Genomic DNA, 19,984 nt, shown 5'->3' with positions numbered 1-19,984 from the left:
TTTTTTATCCTCATTACTAGCCCTAAACTGCAGTCATACCAACATTTTTGAAATGTGTTTCAGGCCTTAAATGCAGGAACGGATGTATATTAACAAACTAAATGGAGGTTCAACACACAAAACATGAAATATCTTGGGTTCATACGGTCTGAATTCAACATAAGTCAAAGGAAATATACTATTCACTGCAGGCGGTTTTATTTGCATTTTCTATACCATCCTAACTTTGTCTGATTTGGGGTTCTATAATTTGTATTTATACATGGCTTGTTATCCTTGTTTCTGTCCCACTCCCTCCTCACTCTTACCAGTAGCTGTTCTTGGTCTTTTTTGGCATGCGTGTTAACGGTGGCTCCAGACAGCCCAGGTGGTAGTAGAGTTTGCAGGTATCACACAGAACTAGAAGATGCTGGTCTTGGTTCTTCTTACAGATCCCACAGCTGCAGAATACATGACCACCAAAATAACAGTGAAAATGTCACAACTAAACTTAATAGTAAATGAAGCAAATCTGCATTTGAAACAGTCATAATAAACTGAATAGTTCCATTTACATTGCCAACTAATCTTTCTGTGGGTGTGTATTTATGACATTACACATATGGTTTGACAGTACAGTCAACAACTACACAGGGGACCATTTAAATTATTTATAAAGCAATGAATAAAATGAAATCCCAAGGGAGCTGTTGGTTGCAGAGGTAAAGGTGTTACAGGTGGGGGGGTGAAGCAAGGGATGAGGGGAACCCCAATATGCAGGTCAGCCCAGGCAAGCAGGGTTGTGTTAAAGCACAGCTTTATTAGTGATAAATGAGACTAAGGCACAGTCAAAATGTGTCAACAAGACTAGGAGTAGGAAGTCCTCTTCCAAAACCTGGTGAGAGGCACTGAGGAATCATCTCCACAGCAGCCGAGAGCCACAGAGGAATCTTTGTCAGAACTGGTGAGTTCCAAAACCCGGGAGCCAAAATCAACTGAGGAGTCTCCTTCCTTCGCAACAGGTGAGATTCAACACAGACAAGCTTAACTGAAGAATTTCTTTTCTTCACAGAAGGTGAGTCAAACACAGACAGGTGGCAGGGAAAACAGGATTATCTTAAGAAGAAAAATCCTTCTAAAAGGAGAGTGCACTGAAAAGTCCCATCATAAAAGGGGAGCACCAAACACAGATTAGACTAAGCCAAGGAATGTCTTTGCTTCTTAGAAGTGAAATTCAAAACAAAACATAGGATTCAACCAAAAGTCTTTTTTCTCGTTCTAAACAAGCTTGAACCCAGAGACGGGAGTTAACTCAGAACAATCCTTCTTTCATAAAGTGAGTTCAACTCCAAGGTTTAATAACCATCCAATACTCACAATCTGAATGTGGCTACAGGAAGATAAGAAGCAGTCAAGCTGCAAAGAGCAAACATACAACCCCTGGCAAAAATTATGGAATCACCGGCCTCGGAGGATGTTCATTCAGTTGTTTAATTTTGTGCATTTTTGAGACATATTGCTTTAAGTTTTCGGTCTTGACGCTTTGATGTCTTCCTTGGTCTACCAGTATGTTTGCCTTTAACAACCTTCCCATGTTGTTTGTATTTGGTCCAGAGTTTAGACACAACTGACTGTGAACAACATCTTTTGCAACATTGCGTGATGATTTACCCTCTTTTAAGAGTTTGATAATCCTCTCCTTTGTTTCAATTGACATCTCTCGTGTTGGAGCCATGATTCATGTCAGTCCACTTGGTGCAACAGCTCTCCAAGGTGTGATCACTCCTTTTTAGATGCAGACTAATGAGCAGATCTGATTTGATGCAGGTGTTAGTTTGGGGATGAAAATTTACAGGGTGATTCCATAATTTTTTCCTCAGAATTGAGTGAGTCCATTTTTTTCCCTCTGCTTGGTCTAAAAAAGTAACCATTACTGACTGCCACAATTTTTTTTCCTGATTTCTTATAGTGTTTCTTAAAGCCAGAAAGTTGCCATTTGAAATGACTTTAGTTTTGTGTCATGTCTGTGATCTGCTTTTTTTCTACAAAATTAAACAATTGAATGAACATCCTCTGAGGCCGGTGATTCCATAATTTTTGCCAGGGGTTGTACACATACAGCCAACCATAAGGAGACAATGGATAGTGCAGCAGATAACTGAAAAAATGCTTCAAATGGTGATGCAAGCACCAAATTTGGCACACATACTCCTTAGACATTACTCTTAAAAATGCCGGGTACCCACGTGAACTTTCAATAGGCGGCCAAGAAGGGGTCAATTGAAGTATTACACAGGGGACAAAATTTAAAAATGCTCCAATCATATTGAAAGGTATTCCATATTATTTGACTGATCATAAAGATTCCAAAAAGGTATAGTATGGACTATCTGTGAATGAATGGTCTGGAGTTATGGGGTAAAAACAGCAAGAACACTGAGAAAGGTCAATTTCAGTTTGTACAGAGGTCAAAAGTTAAAGTTGCTCCAATTTTGGTAAAAAGTGGTGCAAATTACTGGTTGAGCTAATAGGATTAATAAATGGAATAGTTTTGACTGTGTTGCGTGCTTGGTTTGCAAAGTAAAGGTTAAACAATATCAGCATCCATTGGATTCTATGACATGTGACATATGCTACCCTGTAACATGATAACTAAGCACGATACATGGTGCAAACTATTCCTTTTTAAAATCGTATTCACTCAACTAATAATTTGCATAACTTTTTACCAAAATTGGAGCAACTTTAACTTTTGACCCCTGTACAAATTGAAACTGACCTTTGTCACTGTTCTTGCTGTTTTTACCCCATAACTCTGGAACATTCATTCACAGATAGTCCAAACTATACCTTTTTGGAATCTTTATGACCAGACAAATAATAGGCAATACCTTTCAATATGATTGGAGCATTTTTAAATTTTGACCCCTGTGTAATACTTCAATTGACCCCTTCTTGGCCGCCTATTGAAAGTTCACGTGGGTACCCGGCATTTTTAAAAGAGCAATGTCTAAGGAGTATGTGTGCCAAATTTGGTGCTTGCATCACCATTTGAAGGATCCCTCAGTAAATATTCACTTATCTGCTGCACTAGGACCCACCACTGAAGACAAACTGGAATCCCTATAAAATGCCTCACTAATCAGTTGCAGGTGCAGACAAACCAAGGTGGGGACAATTAAAGACTAATGACATGTAGGGAACCTAACAGAACAGCAGAGGGAGGTAAAACCAAGACAAGACTAAAACCTGTGAGGACAGAAAAGATCACCAGAGGGAAGTAGAGATAAAGAAATTGCTTGAAAGCAGAGATCATAAGCAGGGACACCAGGGGGAAATAAAACCAAGATGGAGACTAAGACCTGTAGGAACATAACTTAACACCAGATGGAGAGAGAGTGACAGAGAGAGATTAGAAAAGTGAAGAAAAGAGAAGACAGACAAAGGAGGACAAAGAGCAGATAACAACTTAAACCAGAGGACAAAAAGAGCAGACTAACCCAACTAAGACAGGACCGTCACCGGGCCACAACAAAAGGTTTACAGCAGATACTTCTAAATAACAGCAAACGCTGGGTCACTGCTAAATCAGAAGGAAAAGAGTCCAGTTTGACATGTTTAACTTTGAGGTCTGAAGTCCAATATGAAATGGAGTAAGGTGAGAAAGCACTCATAGCACATTCCTCTGCCAGCAACGACGTTGGAAATTAAAATTTTTGCCAACAAGAGAAATCAACGCCTTGGGTGCACCATCCAAAATGTCGACTGTCGGACACAAGGTCAGTTGAGGTAAGATTTAAGCCTTAAGTGTTTGCGATAAATGGTTTTACGCCAAGTAGACTGGAACACGGAAAGGAGTTCAGCATGTGTGGTTTTTGGTAAAAATGTGATATTTCAGAGGAAATGAAGGAGTCAGAAATAACTGAGTGATTTTAGAAGACATACAGTGATTGGTTAAAGATTTTTTTAGCCAGATTCTTGTTCCTGCCACCAAATATTTACAGGCAAAACAACCGCCCAATTTAGTCAACAAAATCTAGTGGTTTACAACAAGAGTCTGTGGACTGAGGAAGGAGATAACTCCTTAATACAGCAAAAACTGAATGAAACTAGTGGACGAATGAGAATGAAAACAGAAAAGATTACGAGTTATTTTTCACTCAGAAGCACTGATAAAGTAATGTTTGAATGTAATCTGATAAAGTAAGTCCCTTCAGCTGCTACCTTGGTTCCACTCGGGGTCACCACAAGGCATCCAAGGTGGATCTGCATATTGATTCCACACAAGTTTTACACCAAATGAACTCATCCCCACCTACTCAAAGTGATGTTAGCCAGTGAAATCACCTCCTGAAGTCAATGGCTGCAAGGAAAACCTGCACCCTCCCGGCCCTTTCTGGAATAGTTTGGACACCAGTGAATTAAAAGCTGATTGATCCAATGTTGTTGAACATATAAAATCCATGGTGGACTAGCGCCTCCAAATCTGGCTGACCTAATTAAACCTTACGTACTGTCCTGCGTTATGCATTCTCTGTGATCTGCTGACTTTTTAACACGGAGCTTTGTCCTGCTTTGTGGAACAATTTGCCGGCTCAGATTAAACAGTCTGATTCTCTGGAGTCATTCAAACCCATATTTCCCTTTTGTATGACCAACAAATCAGTGTTGTACTGAACCATTTTTTCTTCTCTTTCTTAATTTTGTTACTAACAATGGATCAGGTCTCAGTCTCATCATATCTAAAGTTTGGGTCTGTTAGTGACGCAAACAGCTAGCTGTCAGTGATTACATTAGCATCGTGTCTGTTATTCTGTTGGTTTAGTGCTGAGAAAGTGTTTTGTGTGCTGTTAGTACCATATAATTAATTCTGCTCTTTCTTTCTCTGTTTGAGGTGCCGTCGTCAGATTTTTTTTTTTAGGCTGACTGAAGCGGTTGAGCTTTATTGTTGGACCCTTATTTGAGAAAACAGCCTATCTATGCCCGCAACATGTCATCTTGGAGGATTTTTTTTTTGACAATAATAATGATCTAAAATTGGACTTGCATTGTTTTGCATGTTGATAATTCTTTGTTGTATTTTGTTTATCTGATCCCTGTTCTTGTTAGTATGGCCAAAGTAGTTGGTCACCCCTCCGAGTGTGGTCTGCTTGAGGTTTCTTCCTCAAAAGAGGCCTGAGGGAGTTTTTCCTTACCACTGATGCCTCTGTGCTTGCTCAGGGGGTTTGGTAAGGTTGGACTTTACCCTTGTGAAGCGCCTTGGGGCGACTTATACCTTGATTTATTGTTATATAAATAAACTGAATTCAATATTAATTCCCTGTGTTGCAAGTATAAGTAGTTAATATATACATGTCACTAATATGAAGTGGGAACTATGAAGGAATCGAGAGAATTCAACCACCACCCGTAATGAAAACAAACAACTTGAGCTGCATAAATTCCAGGATTGTATTAAGGATTGTGTTAAGGTTACTTTTGTTTCAGAAAAAAGGGAAGTACAAAAACACACCTGTAAGTTGTGTTTGACCGACACTTAGCGCATGGCTGCTTTTACACCTGACAAATTTTGTTCTTCTTCTACCAATCCCCTTGGCCACAAAGCTTACCAAGCTTTTCGGAGCATAAGTCGAATATTTTCATGTGACTTACAGTATCTGTCAAAACATTCTACATTATTACATCTGGCCACAAGATGGTACATCTTCATTTGTGACAACAAAATACTGCTCCTGTCCACTAATCTGAATGAGGAGTTGACACTCGACTTGTTTGCACTTTTTAGGACAGCCACAATGGAAGAGGATGGCTAGGCTACAGTAAGGCTAACTTGTACACCAATGCGACATGTTTCCCTGTCTTCACGACACATTTTGGGACAGATTCCACTAATACTCCGGTGTGACATCCATCCACCCACTTTTCAAACATGCTTACTTAAGTCATGGGTCAGTATTGGGGGGGTAGCATTCTGAGGGAACCAATGCAAGCATGAAGAGACCACGCAACTTCACACAGAAAGAACCTGTTCGAAAACAGTGCTAAACACCAAGTCACTGAGCCTCCAGTGCAACATATAGTCTGTAAAATACAGTCCTTCAAATGACCTCTGGGCAGATATGCTGATATACCTTTTGTTCCACTGCACCTGCTCCGCACCAGATGTCGATTTCACTTATTGACTTTGACAGACTTTTCCCTCCATATTTAGCCTGTATTGATTCACTCTGGGCTCTTCATTGTTGTTTCACCGCACAAAATCATATCACAGTGGGAAAACTCTGGGCGGTTTAGATTCAGACAGCACGGATTATTGTATCTCCTGCTACGGCCTACAGATCTCTCCTGGATCATGTCGATGTGCCCACCAACCATGAAGTGTGCATAGCGATTGTAGATCTTTGAGACACTGCAACGTTATGATGTCAAAGAAAATAAACTGAAAAATATTTTAATGCCAGTCAGGATCACCACAAAAACATGATCTTTCTGTCAAACGTCAAAACCCTGATAACTTCATAAGGCAAACTGCCTCCATCTTCTGTTAGGTGGTGCAGGTACAGAGCAATAAGACAGTGGAAAGAAGATTTTATACACAGATCGAAGTGTAAATGTGATATGAAAAAAATATACAAATACAGCAATGAAATACATCACAGATATTGTTAGTCATCACTCAACTTCAACCACTTATCCAGGATCGGGTCACGGGGCAACAGCGGGTACAAGCACACACAGATAGTTGCACTCGGTCAGGTATGAGAACAAATGTGCTTCTTATGTGGGGTCGGTATCTGTGCTCATACTTTCTTTAAAGCCTAGTCCTGCACCTTCTCCCTTCTAAACTGCTTTTCTTCTAAACCTTTCTTGAATCATTCTATCTCACACACACACACACACACACACACACACACACACACACACACACACACACACACACACACACACACACACACACACACACACACACACACACACACACACACACACCACACACACAACTTCCCCTCTTTCTTTATCCTTTTAGGGTTATTCTCGTTACTTATTTACTAACATATCTGAAATTATTACACATATGTATTTAAAACTGTGGAATAATGATCTTTTCCATTCATTCATTCATCCTTCCATCTCTTTCTCGGGCACGTCACACACTGTGCACTAACCTGTAGAGGATTGCTGGCAGGCTGGGTGACTTTCCGGGGGTTCCGCCCTCCTTCTTACTGGGTTTCCTCTCCTTTGGCGCTTTCAGAACACCCGGCGTATTTAGTTTCTGCCAAAACAAAAACAGAGTTGCAGACATTTTTATGTTTCACACTACAACCCCTGCCAATAATTATGGAATCACCGGCCTCGGAGGATGTTCATTCAGTTGTTTAATTTTGTAGAAAAAAAGCAGATCACAGACATGACACAAAACTAAAGTCATTTCAAATGGCAACTTTCTGGCTTTAAGAAACACTATAAGAAATCAGGAAAAGAAATGTGGCAGTAAGTAACGGTCACTTTTTTAGACCAAGCAGAGGGAAAAAAATATGGACTCACTCAATTCTGAGGAATAAATTATGGAATCACCCTGTAAATTTCCATCCCCAAAACTAACACCTGCATCAAATGAGATCTGCTCGTTAGTCTGCATCTAAAAAGGAGTTATCACACCTTGGAGAGCTGTTGCACCAAGTGGACTGACATGAATCATGGCTCCAACACGAAAGATGTCAATTGAAACAAAGGAGAGGATTATCAAACTCTTAAAGGAGGGTAAATCATCACGCAATGTTGCAAAAGATGTTGGTTGTTCACAGTCAGCTGTGTCTAAACTCTGGACCAAATACAAACAACATGGGAAGGTTGTTAAAGGCAAACATACTTGTAGACCAAGGAAGACATCAAAGCGTAAAGACAGAAAACTTAAAGCAATATGTCTCAAAAATCGAAAATGCACAATAAAACAAATGAGGAACGAATGGGAGGAAACTGGAGTCAACGTCTGTGACCGAACTGTAAGAAACCGCCTAAAGGAAATGGGATTTACATACAGAAAAGCTAAACGAAACCAATCATTAACACCTAAACAGAAAAAAAACAAGGTTACAATGGGCTAAGGAAAAGCAATCGTGGACTGTGGATGACTGGATGAAAGTCATATTCAGTGATGAATCTCGAATCTGCATTGGGCAAGGTGATGATGCTGGAACTTTTGTTTGGTGCCATTCCAATGAGATTTATAAAGATGACTGCCTGAAGAGAACGTGCAAATTTCCACAGTCATTGATGATATGGGGCTGCATGTCAGGTAAAGGCACTGGAGAGATGGCTGTCATTACATCATCAATAAATGCACAAGTTTACGTTGATATTTTGGACACTTTTCTTATCCCATCAATTGAAAGGATGTTTGGGGATGATGAAATTTTTGTAAATTTAAAATGTAACAGCAGGCAGTGGTGCTGAGTCACAAGCACAGTGCGGTGAATGTGGTGAACTTCAATCAAACAAGGTGCTAAAACAGTGAAAGCTCCAGAGACACTGACAAACACAGCACTCAGGAAGCCAAAAGAGTATTTGTTAAAGAAAAGAGATGGACTTTAAAACAGGAAGTCCCACAACATTGACAGCTCAGTCAAAAGCAGCACTGAAAGATGGTTATATGGTTGCAGCTCGTCGTGTGAAACCCGTTATAATCACAGAGGTTATTTGGCCGAGAGTTACTTCAGTCAAAATTCAGGTCAGACAACTCTCCAATGATACTGCAAGGAGAAGAACTGCAGACATGAATGATGATCATAGTTGTGGAACGAAGACAAGCCCGTAGAGCTGGACAAGTTAGACAAGTTAGACAGATGCCACTGTTTTGTTAAAGGAAAAGAAAACCCACTGATATGATTGGGTTGGTAGATTATGATATTGACAGCCCATATGAAAAGTTGTAGGTATGTGTGATCATTTATGCTAAAATTAAGAGCAACTATCAGAAGTGAACTATACCCAAACAGTGTTATCCAAACTGATGCAGAATTTCTTTCAAGTCAGTGTTAAGAGTCAGTAAAGGGAAGATGTTGGGAAGCTGCTGTATGTGGTAGGTGAAAAGCAGCTGTGGACAGCCACCTGATTCTCTGCTACATCTCAGGTGCAACGCTGCCACACAGGTTAATTAGAAAACTTATCTTGTAAGGACCGAGTCTGTCACTAAACAGACAAGGTTCCCCCTCAGGGACGCTCTAATCTGAATGTTCTCCCTCTGCCTGCAGCAGCAAGGAGCGTCTCTGCAGGGAAGCCCGATAGCTGCGGGGACACGGTTAGTGAGGCACAAGGGGCTGCAGAGCCTATCTCCTAAATGTGGACTACACTTTCATTCCACTAGGCCACTGGAAAACATTTCCACAGCTGGATGCGCACAGCAGTTTCACCACAGATGAAGAGGACGATCAGTCTAATGTTCCAGTTTTAATGGAAGCAGTTTTGAACATAGTACAGCTCTTTTGTAAATTTCTCTTTGCGTGCACGCACTGCTGGAGCCACATCCTCCACACCACAAGACCACCTTGGATCCTGGATGTCAACCATCCAAACAGACATCCCCACCTCTTAAAAAGTAAGCCATCTGCTGCACCCCGGTAAAATGTGTCCTTTTCCTCCTCCAGTTGCTGGGCTCCTCAACACTGAGGTACCACAGTACAGGTACAATTACTGTTCTCAAATCAAACTGCTCAATCCCTTCTTCACTTAATGTGCTGTAATGATTATTTACACATTTTATAACGACATCCCAAGCAGTCATAACAGCAGAACTATTTACAACAATTTATAAAAGTATACCATATTTCTGGACTACGTCACACTGGAATATTCATCACATCACAAGATGCATTTTGTTTTATGTTTGGTGCCATAAGCCCAGAGAAATTAAGTCATAAACATGGAGAAACTAGGCTGATTTCACCTGCCTCTGATTAACACTTAGAAACCTCAAGCTGTGAGGAATATGAATTTTTGTGACATCATCTCAGGTCTCACCCCCAAAATGAATGGGGAAACTTTTTTCTTTTTTTTTACAGTGTGAAATCAGCATTTTTTTGTGTGTATCTTGACATCGAATATGTCAAAATGGTAAACACGGGTATTTTGAAAGGATGTAGTCACATGGCTAGAGTTGGTTATGAGGTGGACAGATTTTCCGGCCATGTTTGTGAATTGCTCCACAGTATCACGCCATGCTAAGCTAAGATGCTACATGCAAGATGCCTAAGGCACACCTGTGCAATAATCATGCTGTCTACTCAGCATCTTAATATGGGACTTGGAGGTCGAGTTTCAACCTTCTTACTGAGCGGAGGTGAGCCATCCAGGCTCGCGGCGTCGGCGGAGGGAACCATCCAGGCCCGCGGTGTTGGCGCAGGAGGCGACCCATCTAGGCCAGCGGCGTCGGCGGAGGAGGTGATCCATCCAGGCCCACGGCGTCGGGTGCATCCGGGGTGGCGATGGCTGCACCCGAGGCTGGAGACGGCTGCATCCGAGACTAGCGACAGCTACATCTGAAGCTAGCGGAGGCTACATCCGGGGCTAGTGTGGCGACATCTGAGGCTGCAGCGGCTGCGACCGAGGCTGAAGGCGTCTACGACCGAGGCTGGTGGTGGCTATATCTGGGATCAACATAGGGGAAGGTTGGTGTGTGGCAACCGGATTTGTGGTGGTGGAGGTGGAGACCAAGAGTGGGAATTGCTTTACAATTAATAGTGGCCTGTACTGAGCTACAGGAGTTAACATGGCACCAACCAGGAAGACAGAGAAATTGGAGGAAGATAAAGACCTCATTGAATCGTATTTCAAAAGACATGTCCAATTTAGACAAGTTGATGACGGAGATTAAGGAGCTCCAAAATCTTGTTAAAGAAAAGGACAAGATTATTAAGAAACTTGAGCAACGGGTGGATGAACTTGAACAATATACTAGAAAAGATGATGTTATAATAACTGGTTTGGAAACAAAACATCGGTCGTACGCAAGGGTGGTGGATTCTGGTGGAGCCAGTGGGGAGGATGCACCACCTGAAGAATTACAAACACTAGAACAGCAAGTTACAAATTTTTTAAATCAAAAAGGTGTTGTCATACATCAAGACACTATTTCAGACTGTCACACAATTCCATCCAAAGACAGTAAAAATAAACTACCAATATAATAATACGATTTATAAGCAGAAAATACAAAAATGAATTACTAAGACAGGCAAAGAATCTGAAAAGAACAAATGTATATATAAATGAGCGTCTAACGAAAAAAATGCAGATATTGCCAGGGAAGCAAGACTATTAAAAAAACAGAAACATATTGTTGCTACATGGGTCTGGAACTGTATGGTGTGCATTAGAGTGAAAGAAGGACAAAGGGTATACAAATCAGAGACATGGAGGACCTTACAAAGTACAGACCTGAGTAGACAAATGAATATGATGTCAGTTGGTAGTATGACCAACAAAAAATCAGATTAAACATGGAAACAGATGATAAAATATATGACATAGACACCAATATTGATGAAAGTATATTTGACTTTGTCAGGATGGGCAGGAGCCCGTCACCAGGGACGGCTGGACCCACAATGCAAACCCCTGTTCAAGGCTTTGGTGTGGAAGAAATCATGGTCTTTATTCCAGGCTTGGTTTCGATACACAGGTTATCAGTCAGCGTGGCAGAGGTACAAACAGGATTAGGCTGAGGCGTAGTCACAAACGAGCAGGGTTCAGAGGCACAAGCAAACTCAGACATCCGGGATGAAGCAAAAGGCATGGTTGAGGTACAGAGCAATGTTCAGAACAAGGCAAGACAAAAACAAGACTGTGAATGGCGCTGGAAAGAGTTCTAAGACTACAATCTGGCAGTGAGCCATGAGACTGTGGAGGCTTAAATACTTGTGGGCTAATTAGTGAGAAGCGAGGGACAGGTGGTGTAAACAAGGTGCACGTGAGGAACAATCTAGAAGGGGTGTGGCTTCTGGCTAAAGAGTAAACACTGTGCAAGATAGTGAAGGAAGGGAAACTGAGTGGAGTGATGTAAAAGACAAAGACACATGAGCTAGTGGCAAGAGTGTGAGCGAAAGACGTGAGGCAGGTACAGTGAAGTGAAATGAACCAAGACGGATGGGCGTGAGGGCAAACAGAACAGAAATCAAACAGAGGACAAGAATAGAGCATGAACATGAGCACAAAACCAGACAGAAAAGCGTAACAGACATCACAATTGAGAGCAGCCAAAATAAACTACTGAAAAACAGAGAATAATGCAAATAATAAACAAGATAACAGATAAACAGAAAATGCCATAACTAACGAAGGGAACATAATCAAATAAGCAGCACTGCAGGTAAATAACAACAAACACTGTGACTAAAGTATAATAAGGTAACACAAACTGAATGGCAAACAGAGTGCATCAAATAACTAAAGGAACATAACCAGGAGCAAGATAACTGATAAACAGAAGGTGCAATAAATAACAAATTGAACATACAGAAAAGACGCACTGAAAATAAATAGTAACAAAACCCTGTGACTAAAGCACAATAAAGTAACACAAAATAAATGGCAAACAGAGTGCAACAAATAACTAAAGGAAAATAACCAGACAAGAAACAAGACCAGCAGAAGCATGACTATGATGAAGGGGAACACAAACATGGAAAAAGGCTTCAAAACAATAACAGCCAGGCCCAACCCGGCTGAATCATGACAGACTTGACTACAATTGGTTGAGAGTATTATACGGAAAAACAGTTAAATGGTGAAAAAATGACTGAAGATACCCTGTCACTCATACAAATAAACATTCGAAGCTTGTACTATAAAATGTCAAAAATAAATGATTATTTAAACCAGTTTAAAAATAGATTCAGCATTGTTGCAATCACAGACTCTTGGCTTAAAAATGACCTCATGGCTGATGTTCAAATGGAGGGATATGAGTTATATTTTATACATAGAAGAGAAAAAAAAGGTGGAGGTATTGCTTTGTACATAAAAACAGATCTGACATGTAAAATTGTAGAAGAAACGACAATTATAGATGATGTCATAGAAATTGTGACAGTGGAAATTGTACATGAAACATCTAAAAATATTCTAATCAGTTGTGTATACAGAGCACCAGACTCTTGTGTTGTGAAATGTACAGATAAAATAATAGAATTATTCCATCAAATCAAAAACAAAACACTCTTTATGTGTGGAGACTTTAATGTTAATGTGGAAAGGTCCAGTTGCCAAAGCGTAAGTGATTTTGTGAATTCAATGAATAGCTTGGGTTTATTCCCCTTGATAACAAAACCAACCAGAATTACATCGCAAAGTACAACTGTAATTGACAATATATTCACAAATAGAACAGATGAAATTATTAAGAATGGGATATTGATGACAGATCTCAGTGATCATTTACCAGTTTTTTCAATATTTAAATATAAAAATAGGTACAAAAAAACTGTTATACACATTAAAAGAGATAAGTCATTAAAAGCCTTAGAGGCATTAAATTATGATCTTAAAAATCAAAATTGGGAAAAGGTTTATGTCGGTGACGTGAATGTAGCATATAGTTCATTCATGAAAATACTGATGAAATCATATAATAAAAATTGTAAATTAATAAAAACTAGTAAGAAAAGAATAAATAAACCATGGCTGACCAAGGGAATAAAAAATGCTTGTGTGAAGAAAAACTATTTATATAAGTGCTTTTTAAAAATGCAAACAAAGGAAACAGAACACAGATACAAAAAATATAAAAATAAACTATTGACAATAATTAGGAAACAAAAAAAGATTATTACAGTGAACAATTGAATAAGAGTAAAGATAATATGAGGGCAACATTGTTGTATGGCTGGGGGGCCTGGCTGCCTTTTTGTTTCTGTCTTTTGTTTTTCCTTCCAGGTGGCTTGCATTTGGGACTGAGTGGCTGTGTAGCTGAGTTTATCAGGACCTCACCCTGATCACCTGAGGCTGATCACCTGCAGCTCGTCAGGACTCACAGCTGTGGTGCATCTACAATGGATTGGAACATGGTGGCATTTAAGACTGGAGTACACAGTGTGTATTTGCCAGAGACTCGACCTTGTGACCAGACGGGTGAGATCGTCGTTTCGGGAGCCATCTCATCATCAGTGGATGCAGAGAACGTCCAGGTTTGATGCATGGTCTGTGAAAGAGGAAAGGGTGAGGTCTCACGCTCGTCAGCACACTTCCTGAGGTACCCTAGATTTTGTGAGTAACATTTATACAGTCAGTAAATGTGGTGTCCCTCACACCTTATTATATTGAGCTGTATGTTGGTCGTTTAAATCAGCTTCCACTGCAGTGGAGTTTTGTGAACTGGATGTTCCATGCCTGCAGGGTGGGAAGCTGATTAGTAATTAAGCCAGGAAGTGTTTGCTGTTTGTGCACCTTTGAGCGTTCTCTCTGTGTGTTGAGTGTGGACTCACATAATGATTCCTTCTTTCACAGACTCGGTTTGTCGCGGCCACCTGGGGGGTGTCGGCGGGGTCCTGGGTCCGAACCAGTTCTGGCTCCGGACCGTTAGCGCTGCTGGGAGCGCACCGCAATCCACCACGCCAGACCGCGCACTTTTATATTTTTCACAGCACTGTTATGTTCATTAAACTCTGTTATCCTTTGTACCGTGCTCTGCTTATTTTATACTGGGTCCTTCAAACGCTGGTCGGTTCTCCGGGCTGCGTCCGACACATAACAGTAGTCTCTGGCCAAACATCATGGACCCAGCGGTAGAAGAGACGGTAACGCGCCGGGAAGGCGGCAGCAGACGTTCAGAAGTTATCCGGATCAGTTGCGGGTGCTCTCCGCCCGGATGGTGCGCGCTGGAGAACCCATTACTGAATACTGATTTGAGCGCTCATGCAGCCGTGTTCCTGTGTGTGCCTTATCCGAGGGTCAATCAATCAATCAATCAATTTTTTTTTTATATAGCGCCAAATCACAACAAACAGTTGCCCCAAGGCGCTTTATATTGTAAGGCAAGGCCATACAATAATGATGTAAACCCCAACGGTCAAAACGACCCCCTGTGAGCAAGCACTTGGCTACAGTGGGAAGGAAAAACTCCCTTTTAACACGAAGAACCCTCCAGCAGAACCAGGCTCAGGGAGGGGCAGTCTTCTGCTGGGACTGGTTGGGGGCTGAGGGAGAGAACCAGGAAAAAAGACATGCTGTGGAGGGGAGCAGAGATCAATCACTAATGATTAAATGCAGAGTGGTGCATACAGAGCAAAAGAGAAAGAAACAGTGCATCATGGGAACCCCCCAGCAGTCTACGTCTATAGCAGCATAACTAAGGGATGGTTCAGGGTCACCTGATCCAGCCCTAACTATAAGCTTTAGCAAAAAGGAAAGTTTTAAGCCTAATCTTAAAAGTAGAGAGGGTGTCTGTCTCCCTGATCTGAATTGGGAGCTGGTTCCACAGGAGAGGAGCCTGAAAGCTGAAGGCTCTGCCTCCCATTCTACTCTTACAAACCCTAGGAACTACAAGTAAGCCTGCAGTCTGAGAGCGAAGCGCTCTATTGGGGTGATATGGTACTACGAGGTCCCTAAGATAAGATGGGACCTGATTATTCAAACCTTATAAGTAAGAAGAAGAATTTAAATTCTATTCTAGAATTAACAGAAGCCAATGAAGAGAGGCCAATATGGGTGAGATATGCTCTCTCCTTCTAGTCCCCGTCAGCACTCTAGCTGCAGCATTTGAATTAACTGAAGGCTTTTTAGGGAACTTTTAGGACAACCTGATAATATGAATTACAATAGTCCAGCCTAGAGGAAATAAATGCATGAATTAGTTTTTCAGCATCACTCTGAGACAAGACCTTTCTGATTTTAGAGGTATTGCGTAAATGCAAAAAAGCAGTCCTACATATTTGTTTAATATGCGCTTTGAATGACATATCCTGATCAAAAATGACTCCAAGATTTCTCACAGTATTACTAGAGGTCAGGTAATGCCATCCAGAGTAAGGATCGGTTCAGACACCATGTTTCTAAGATTTGTGGGGCCAAGAACAATAACTTCAGTTTATCTGAGTTTAAAAGCAAGGAAATTAGAGGTCATCCATGTCTTTATGTCTGTAAGACAATCCTGCAGTTTAGCTAATTGGTGTGTGTCCTCTGGCTTCATGGATAGATAAAGCTGGGTATCATATCGTAACAATGAAAATTTAAGCAATACCGTCTAATAATACTGCCTAAGGGAAGCATATATAAAGTGAATAAAATTGGTCCTAGCACAGAACCTTGTGGAACTCCATAATTAACTTTAGTCTGTGAAGAAGATTCCCATTTACATGAACAAATTGTAATCTATTAGACAAATATGATTCAAACCACCGCAGCGCAGTGCCTTTAATACCTATGCATGCTCTAATCTCTGTAATAAATTTTATGGTCAACAGTATCAAAAGCAGCACTGAGGTCTAACAGAACAAGCACAGAGATGAGTCCACTGTCCGAGGCCATAAGAAGATCATTTGTAACCTTCACTAATGCTGTTCTGTACTATGATGAATCTAAAACCTGACTGAAACTCTCAAATAGACCATTCCTCTGCAGATGATCAGTTAGCTGTTTTACAACTAACCCTTTCAAGAATTTTTGAGAGAAAAGGAAGGTTGGAGATTGGCCTATAATTAGCTAAGATAGCTGGGTCAAGTGATGGCTTTTAAGTATGGTTTAATTACTGCCACCTTAAAAGCCTGTGGTACATAGCCAACTAACAAAGATAGATTGATCATATTTAAGATCGAGCATTAAATAATGGTAGGGCTTCCTTGAGCAGCCTGGTAGGAATGGGGTCTAATAAACATGTTGATGGTTTGGATGAAGTAACTAATGAAAATAACTCAGACAGAACAATCGGAGAGAAAGAGTCTAACCAAATACCGGCATCACTGAAGCAGCCAAAGATACGATACTCTTTGGGATGGTTATGAGTACTTTTTTCTCTAATAGTTAAAATTTTGTTAGCAAAGAAAGTCATGAACTCATTACTAGTTAAAGATAATGGAATACTCAGCTCAATAGAGCTCGGACTCTTTGTCAGCCTGGCTACAGTGCTGAAAAGAAACCTGGGGTTGTTCTTATTTTCTTCAATTAGTTATGAGTAGAAAGATGTCCTAGCTTTACGGAGGGCTTTTTTATAGAGCAACAGACTCTTTTCCAGGCTAAGGTGAAGATCTTCTAAATTAGTGAGACGCCTTTCCTCTCCAACTTACGGGGTTATCTGCTTTAAGCTACGAGTTTGAGAGTTATACCATGGAGTCAGACACTCTGATTTAAAGCTCTCTTTTTCAGAGGAGCTACAGCATCCAAAGTTGTCTTCAATGAGGATGTAAAACTATTGACGAGATACTCTATCTCCCTTACAGAGTTTAGGTAGCTACTCTGCACTGTGTTGTTATATGGCATTAGAGAACATAAAGAAGGAATCATATCCTTAAACCTAGTTACAGCGCTTTCTGAAAGACTTCTAGTGTAATGAAACTTATTCCCTACTGCTGGGTAGTCCATCAGAGTAAATGTAAATGTTATTAAAAAATGATCAGACAGAAGGGAGTTTTCAGGGAATACTGTTAAGTCTTCTATTTCCATACCATAAGTCAGAACAAGATCTAAGATATGATTAAGCGTCGTGACTGACTTCAGCGTCAGTCACAGTCAGTCAGAGCTGCGTGTCGTCAGAGCGAGCTGCAAAAAGTTTGTACCTGAGTTTTCAGAGGTGGTGTTTGTAGTTGCCATCTGCCACGCCGGTGTTTGCCAACCCGGACAGTGGGAATACCACCTCAACCGGCAACTTAGCCCAGCGACTGGACAGCAACAACGTCCGAGGCCCAACGTGGTGAATTCACTGAGGCCGCGCGCTGCGTCATTAGAGCCGCGCGTCACGAGTGCCGCTTCCCCGAGGCCTCGTGCAGCCACCGCGGATCCATCAGCGCGGAAACACCGAGGCCGCGCAGCACCAGCGCAGTGCAGATCCATCCCGGTGACAAACAACGCAGGCTGTTAACATCGGCGATCGAGAAGCTGCTCATAAGCCGACCATGGGGCCTAAGAAGGTTCTGACAGCGGAGGAAGGTGACGATATTAAAAAATCTCTGGACTTTTTATCAGAGGAGATTTCTGTTGTGAAGCAGCAACAGAAATCAATCATGGATCTGGTGGAGGAGGTGAAGGCATTACGGCTCCAGAATGCCGAGAAAGACCGGCATCTGGTGCAGCTGGAAAATAGAGTGGCTGAATTGGAGCAGTACACCAGAATTAACGACATCATCATCACAGGTCTTCATATCAAACCACGGTCCTACGCACGGGCGGTAACAGATGAGAGCGGAGGGGAGCCCAGTGAACAGGAGGTCAGCTCTGTGGAAAAACAGGTTGCTGATTTCCTCCTATCTAAAGGTATAGAAATGGATTTAAATAACATTGAAGCGTGCCACCCTCTGCCCCGGAGAAATGACGGTGATAAACGAACCGTCATCATGAGATTCATCAACAGAAAACACAAAACAGCACTGTTAAAACAAGGAAGAAAACTGAAAGGGACAAACGTATTCATCAATGAACATCTCACCAAACGGAATGCCGACATCGCCAGGAAAGCACGCTTCTTGAAGAAACAGGGAAAAATCCAGCACACATGGACTTCAAACTGTAAAATATTCATCAAACTGAACGGATCACCAGAACAAGCAAAAGTCATGGCAATAAGGAACATCGAGGAGCTGGACAAATATGAACAATAGTGTTTCTTAAAGCGAGGATCTGGACAAATATGACCAATAAGGTATGAGGACACAAACACATCACAACACCATGACACAGACCAGAGGAACCTATTCATCTACTACCTATTCATCTACATCTGGAGACAAGAAGGATATAACTCAAAGGATTGCTGATCATGGAAAAGTAGAACTGAGAACATTTAAATACACAGACCACAATGTACTGGACTTGGAGCACGATATAGACCCGGACAATAATTTCTTCTCAAATATCAATGACAGTTGTTGCTATTATACAGATGAACAGTTTAATCGGATCATTAAAACGGATAACAAATTATCAATAATCCATTTCAACAGCAGAAGTCTATATGCAAACTTTAACAACATTAAAGAATATTTAAGTCAGTTTAAAAAAATATTTAACATAATTGCTATATCAGAAACATGGATCAATGAAGATAAAGGAATGGATTTTGAACTGGATGGATATGAATTTAATTGTGTAAACAGAAAAAATAAGAGTGGAGGAGGAGTGGCTGTGTATGTGGATAAGAACATGGATTATAAAATAGTAGACAATATGACAACTGTGATTGATAACTTATTAGAATGTATAACTATTGAAATATGTGAAGAAAAAAGCAAAAATGTATTAGTCAGCTGTATATATAGAGCACCAGGATCTAGTATTGAAACATTCACTGACTGTATGGGAAAAATGTTCTCAAAAACTAATCAAAAAACTGTGTTCATTTGTGGTGACTTAAATATTGATCTGCTCAATCCAAATAAGCATAAAATAACAGATGAATTTATCAGTATAATGTACAGTATGAGTTTATATCCAAAAATCACCAGGCCAAGCAGAATTACATCCCATAGTGCTACCTTAATTGATAATATATTCAGCAATGATATTGAGAATAACACTGTGAGTGGATTATTAATCAATGACATTAGTGATCATCTACCAGTTTTCATCGTTTATAATAGAAACCATCGGCGGAATCAGCCAGAGGAGAAAATAAAATACAGGCGAGTGCGGACAGAGGAAAACATGAACACACTAAAGAAGGATTTACAGGAGCAAAACTGGGAAAAGGTATACAGTGAAAGTGATCTTGATAGTGCATATGAAACTTTTTTACAAATATTTACATCATTATATGATAAAAATTGTCCAATTAAACAAGACTACAGAAAACAAAAAATCCAAGCTC

General features: G+C 40.7%; 1 protein-coding gene across 3 annotated transcripts in view; it reads right to left on the bottom strand.

Moving 5' to 3' along the window:
• phf14 (PHD finger protein 14) overlaps positions 1 to 19,984 on the bottom strand; it is a 340,053-nt gene that overhangs the window by 219,146 nt on the left and 100,923 nt on the right. For all 3 annotated transcript variants that reach the window (XM_034160315.1, XM_034160316.1, XM_034160317.1), the window contains exons 12-13: positions 7,146 to 7,252; positions 309 to 440 (exon numbers count right to left, since the gene is read on the bottom strand). In XM_034160315.1, the coding sequence (XP_034016206.1) occupies positions 309 to 440; positions 7,146 to 7,252 (239 nt within the window). The remainder of the gene's footprint in view (positions 1 to 308; positions 441 to 7,145; positions 7,253 to 19,984) is intronic.

Source organism: Thalassophryne amazonica, chromosome 20, assembly GCF_902500255.1.
Source record: "Thalassophryne amazonica chromosome 20, fThaAma1.1, whole genome shotgun sequence".
Taxonomy (NCBI): Eukaryota; Metazoa; Chordata; class Actinopteri; order Batrachoidiformes; family Batrachoididae; genus Thalassophryne; species Thalassophryne amazonica.
Note: the sequence above shows the minus strand (reverse complement) of the source record. Positions and strands in the feature narration are given on the sequence as shown.